Source organism: Octopus bimaculoides, chromosome 24, assembly GCF_001194135.2.
Source record: "Octopus bimaculoides isolate UCB-OBI-ISO-001 chromosome 24, ASM119413v2, whole genome shotgun sequence".
Lineage (NCBI taxonomy): Eukaryota > Metazoa > Mollusca > Cephalopoda > Octopoda > Octopodidae > Octopus > Octopus bimaculoides.
This window is the reverse complement of record NC_069004.1, coordinates 16804570-16811048: the sequence shown is the minus strand read 5'-3', so window position 1 is coordinate 16811048 and position 6479 is coordinate 16804570. Positions and strand designations below refer to the sequence as shown.

Genomic DNA, 6479 nt, shown 5'->3' with positions numbered 1-6479 from the left:
AACCAACTGTAGTAATAATATATATTGGGTCATCCCATAAATAATGTGATCTTTTTATACTCTTAGTTTTCAAAATTAAGATAAAGTTCTTTTTTAATCTAAAATATACTCTCCTTCATTTTCTACAATGCTCTTCTGGTAGCCTTGCAAGGCCCCTCTTCCAAAATTCACTTGTTCATGATGAAAAATACTCCTCCAGTACTGTTCTGGCCTCGTCTACAGAATTCATATTTTTTCCATCCAAATGATTTTGAAGACTGCAGAATAAATGATAATCAGACAGGGCAATCTCCGGCGAATATGGTGGGTGGGGCATCATTTCCCATTCAAACTGTTCCAGCCTTTAGAATGTTATCCTCGCTGTATGTGGCTGAGAATTATCCAGATGGAAGAACACTTTTCATCTTGAAACCAAAGATGGTGATGACTTGAGCCACTCAAGCCGCTTGAAGTAGATCTCCTTTATCATTTGGTTTGGGTTTAAAAGTTCAAAGTGGATTACACTTTTCATATCCCACCAAACAGATAACACCTTACATGGTGAATACCTTCTTTAGCCTAGGATGATGGAGTTTCTCCTTTCCCTACCCACTGTCATCGGTGCTTGACATTTTCATAGAGTACCTATTTCTCATCCCCTGTCACTATTCAATGCAAAAAAGGTTCATTCGTGAGACGTGACAGCAAAGAAGGGCACACATTCACTCTCTGCACGTGATTAGACTGGGAAAGTTTGTGAGGAACCCACTGACCCAATTTGCTGATGATTCTGATGGCACGCAGGTGTCAATGAATGGTTGAATGACCAAATCCAAGCTTCTCTGCTAGTTCCTCAACAGTTACCATGGGATTTTCTTCCACCAGGGTTTGCAGGACATCCTCGTCAAGCTCTACAGATCTTCAAGGATGAGGCTTGTCTTAGAGGCTGTAGTTTCTGGCTCAGAATGTCTGGAACCACCATTGACACTGGCTTACACTTATTGTCCGATCCCCATATATTGCATTAACATTCCTCACACTTTCTGTTGCATTGTTGCCTTTACTGAACTCAAAGCAAAATATGCTGAATGTGCTCCTCTGTTACTTCCATTAGAGCTTTGGAAAGATAACTGTTAAAATTGAACTGCACTCTTCAAAATTTGCACTAAGAATAAGGACAAGGTAAAATTACTACCTGCTTTTATAGCAAGTTGATGCAGATAGTTTATCCTGTCCCCCGACTTTTAGTTCATGCAATTGGAAAACCGCATTATTTATGGGATGACCCAATGCTTGCTCAAGGTTACCACCACACAATGACTGTGGTGGTAGTGACTATACTCTTGATCATGTGGGCAGTGTCCAACCTTGTCAACCAGTTTTATACACAAATAAAAGCCTCAGATTTACAGAGAAATAGGACTGAATGATATTCATGCTTACCTTCAAAAGATTGGCAGCCATAAGAGAAGCATTTTAGTTACAATCATGAAACTGAAAATATGCATGAATGATTCAGCTTGCCAATAGTTTAACTCTGTGGATGGTTTAGAAATACAGAAATCATAGTAAAACATGTACAAACACAATGCTTACTGTCATTCTCAATCTTTTGCTTCTTTCTAACAGAACTAGATGTTAGCTCATAAATAATCTAGCTTTTCTTGAGATATTCAGCTTTTATTGACAAGAGATAAAATTTGAATATTATGTACTTGATGCATAGTTTAACAATGAAAGAAAATAACTCGCTGCTGGAATTGATTTTTCTATCCAATTATAAAATTAACTGTGCCCAACAATAAGTAAAAATCCAAATTTACAAAAAAAAAAAAAAATTCCATCTACGTTAGTAAGGAAAAGATTAATGGAAAGCAATAAATGACACAATTATACTATATATGATAAAATATACTGAACATCAAAGTAAACTGTGTCCATGTTCTCCACCCATAACCTAACAAAAAAGAGCAAAGATTAGAAACAGGAACTAAATACTCTTCTGTGTAAGAAACAAAATTTAGCCTCATTTTAGAAAGAACATCCTGCCAAAAGACTTCTTGCTTATTCCACATGTTTATTTTTTTTATGTTTAATCAATTGTGCTTCTTTGGATTTTTGCTTCCTTGGATTTTTGAGCATAGTGATGGATAATACCTCAAAGCAGTTAACTAGAATTTGGTGATATTATTTATTATTATTATTACTATTAGAGCAAGACAGCTTAGAGAAAATAATCAGTGATATTTCAATATAATCTGTATGTACCAGCAATCTAAGTGATACTGAGATTTACAGATTCTGAGCAGGAGTGGAATGATTGTATAGCTGGTCACTGTAACAATATTTTCATTAGTGATGAGGGCCCTACAAAACCTTTCACTTCCTGAAGAAGTGTCTGTTATAAGGAGCAATAGGATCATAAAGCATGCACATCAACAGGGCAATACTACCCTCATTACACCAATGGAGGAGAGGAAAACATATCTTGGGATATGTGCAATTAGAAACTAACAGGAACATAGATTCATTCCTGAAACAGAAATTCAATAGCCAGGAATTGATACCTTGCAAATATATGTGAACATATTTACATGTAATCTACTTGCATTTAACCTACTTTAGCAGGTGAAAGCAACATGACAACAAGTAAACTATATTCACAATGTACACCAACAATCATGACATCCTATCAGCAAGTTTCATCCAAAATCATGCAATCATCATCATTATTTTACATCCACTTAACGATGCTTGCATTGGTCAAGCAGAATTTATTGAGGTAGATTTTTTTACAGCCGGATGCCCTTCCTGTCATCAACCTTCACCTGTTTCCAGGCAAATTATATTTCCCCATGGCCAGTCAGGTTTTCACAAAAGACTGGAAAAAAACAACATTGCTTGTATGACAATGATGCTTGTTTACGACCATCACATGATATCAAACGCAAAGACAAGGATACATCACTCTCACATACATTCTTATGTGATAGGCTTCCTCCAGTTTCTGTCTACCAAATCCACTAAGGCACTGGTCAAGCCAGGCCTACAGTAGGAGGCACTTTCCCATGATGTGCCACACAGTAGAATTATATTTTTGATTTTTATACTGGAATAATTGCATTTCATCAAAATCACTAATTTCTAATAGGATCGAGAGATTTAAATAGAGAAAATACTACAGGAATTTAAAAGTAAAATACATTTCAGATATAATGGGAAAGAAATAGAAATTAGCATTGTTTGCTAACTGGAGGAACCTATAGTCACCCACCACATAAATCAAGTTAAAACATAAAAAAGTTTGGAACTACAAAATAATATGTCTGCCATAAAAACAAAAATAGATGTGCGATAAAGAGTCGCTGAAAAGGTCACAGGATGTGTGATGAAAGAGTCTTGACAAAAAAGACTAAGATAATAAAACTAATAAAACTGCAGTGAAGACCAAATACACAGTGTGTTTAATTGGCAAAACATGACCATCTCCAAGTATAATAATATCTGTTTCAACACATGGTTTCACATCAAGAATCTTGCAAAACAAATACATAAATGTAAAAGTGAAGACAAAATTTTAAAAGCCATTACCAGACTGACTGCCCAGGGACCCAAATCCAGGAACCGGCCCAAGAGTTCCAGTGCTCTCACCCTGTGGACTTGACTCAACAAAACCTGCAATGTTGAATGAAACAAGTTATAATAGAATAAAGGAAATAAAATATTGTCACAGCACAGATTCAAAAGAGACATCTTAACTTTACTGCTTTGCCTTATTTCATATACTTCAGGATTTTGATTATTTTTGATTTGGGATATAAAATAAGTTTGAGCAGAAAGTAACAATGAAAACTAGATACAGGAAATGTAAGGGAGCTATGGTAGCCTTGTATTATGGCAAAAACTTAAATGAAAGTAATTAACATTGAATATTTACAGCAGATTAGCAAAATTGTAAAAACCAAAAATATGAGTTTTTCATAAAAATAATTAATTCTATTTTCCAACAAGAATAATGTCAACCCTCAAACTTCCAGGGTGGGAAAAATGATAAAATAAATCAAAGTAAAGTAAGTAACTTTGCCACTTTTAGCCAAATGTAAGTAATTGGAGATGATACACAGAATAGAGAACCAGCACCAATTACTGATTCACATTTTAATAAACTGAGTGGCTGTTGCAACACCAAAACACTCTGCTGCTTTTCTAAGACATCAGTTAGTCGTAACACATAACACTGTTTTGGCTTTTCACTATTGATCAGTGTCTTCAGATTTTGAATAATAATAATGATGATGATTTCAAATTTTGACACAAGGCCATCAAGTTCAATTGCTACTTATTTTATTACCTCTTGAACGACCTAGGCAGAATTTGAACTCAGAACATAAAGACTGACGAAATGTTGCTAAGCATTTTGTCTACCGTGCTAATGATCTTGCCAGCTTACTACCTTCATCTTAATAATAATAATTCTTTTTAACATAGCTGCAATGCCAAAATTAACGAGGACAGTCTGGTTGATTAAACTGACTGGATTTTTATTTTATCAATCTCAGAATGATGAAAACAGGAGTTGACTTTGGCAGGATTTGAACTCAAAACAAACGGCTGTAACTAAATATCACAAGATATTTAGTCCAATACTCTACCAATTCAGCCAATTCAACAATAATAAGGTTTCTAATTTAGGCACAAGGCCAGTAATTTTGAAGGAAGTGGGTTAGTATATACCATCATTTCCAATACTTAGCTAGTACTTTATTTTATCAACCCTAGAAAGATCAAAAGTAAAGTTGACCTTGGTGGGATTTGAACTCAGAATGTCAAAAGCTGAAAGAAATCCCACAAAGCACATTTTCCCAATACTCAAACGATTCTACCAATTTATCCTTTTCTATTTCAACATAAGGGCAACAATTTTGAGTGATAAGGAAATCTATTACATTGACCTCAGTGCTCAACTAATACTTATTTTATCAACCTCAAAAGGGTGAAGGGCAAAGTCGACCTCAGCAGCGTTTGAACTCAGAACATAAAGCCAGAAGAAACTCTTCTCAGCATTTTGTCTAGCATGCTAATAATTCTGCCAGCTTGCTGCTTTATTCTACTCAATAATAAAACCATGACGTTTTGGCACGGAGATGAAACAATAGTTTCTGTGAGTCATGTTTGAAATACAATGATTGCTATGACAAATGTACTCTAGATTACCTGTAATACGATTGGTAGCTGTTCAGGTGGATTCCTTTTCTCAGAACCATATGTTAGCCAAACTTGGAATGCTGTTAACTGCTGTGCAAAGAAAGTACTGTGGTCAAATTGTGTACCATCACTATCAACAATCTTAGACAGCTGACGTAAGCACATATCAAGAGCAAAATCCCAGGCAGCCCTAAAAAAAAAAGAAAGTAAAATTATTAAACTTCTAATGATATATCTTCATTTGTGTTGTTGGTAAGTATATTTCTTATATATGACTACCAGTACCTATATCATTTTTATTTATTTATTTTGTTTACTAGATAATTCCCTACTGTGTTAACCATAATTTAGTCTTATTTTAACTCTTAACATATTATACTATATCCATACATTCTACTACCTAAAGGTAAAGACCCCTTTGGTCATGAATGACCATGGGATTGCACCTAGAAAGTTACCCTCCAAGGCACAAGTCCAGGCAAGGTCGTTTATGGAAGCCCAACAGTCGCCCATACATACCAGCCTCCCCTCTCCATGCTATGGATGTTATCCAAGGGAAAGGCAAAGGCTGATACAGCTTGGCACCAGTGATGTTGCAACTCATTTCTACGGCTAAGTGAACTGGAGCAACATGAAATAAAGTGTCTTGCTCAAGAACACAACACACAGCCCAGTCCAGGAACTGAACTCACTACCTCATGATAGTGAGCCCAATGCTCTAACGACTGAGCCATGCACTTTCACTTCTACCTAGATCAATATAATTAATTTTCCTATTTTATTAACCCTTTGTATCTGCTTCAGCGATAGGTAATTATATTAGACTATATTCAAATATTCTGCTATCTTATTTTTCCCATTTTTAATAACACCTAAATTTTTAAATTGTAACACTTTAATAACCTACACCTAATTCTATACTTGAATATTGAACTTACACTAACAAAATTTAATTGTTACCAATACAGGCATATACCTCCTTATTTACAAGTAAAATAATTGTATTTAACTTTTACACTCTGCTATTTATAAAATTCTTATTATTTGTTGATGATTATATCTACAGTTCATCATATTCTAACTATTTTTTCATACACACTTCACGTCTGGCTGTACAGCCTTTTTGTTTGTTTATTTCACCGTTTCGTTTTCCTGTCTTGTTTTCTGTCCGCCACTACCCTCCACGAAAACAATTTAATTTGTGTTTGTGGGAAGAACCATTTTAATGATGCGTACTGCCTTAACTCTTCGAAACGCCGGTGTTTTAATGGCGGCAGCTGATGAAGGAGATGTTT

The 6479-nt window shown here is 35.1% G+C and overlaps 1 protein-coding gene across 1 annotated transcript in view; it reads right to left on the bottom strand.

Annotated features, from left to right (window-relative positions):
• The window catches only part of LOC106869827 (regulatory-associated protein of mTOR-like), a 79905-nt gene that overhangs the window by 47307 nt on the left and 26119 nt on the right, over positions 1-6479 (bottom strand). The window contains 2 exon segments of the mRNA XM_014915716.2: positions 3506-3654; positions 5194-5374. Of these exon segments, the coding sequence (XP_014771202.1) occupies positions 3506-3654; positions 5194-5374 (330 nt within the window).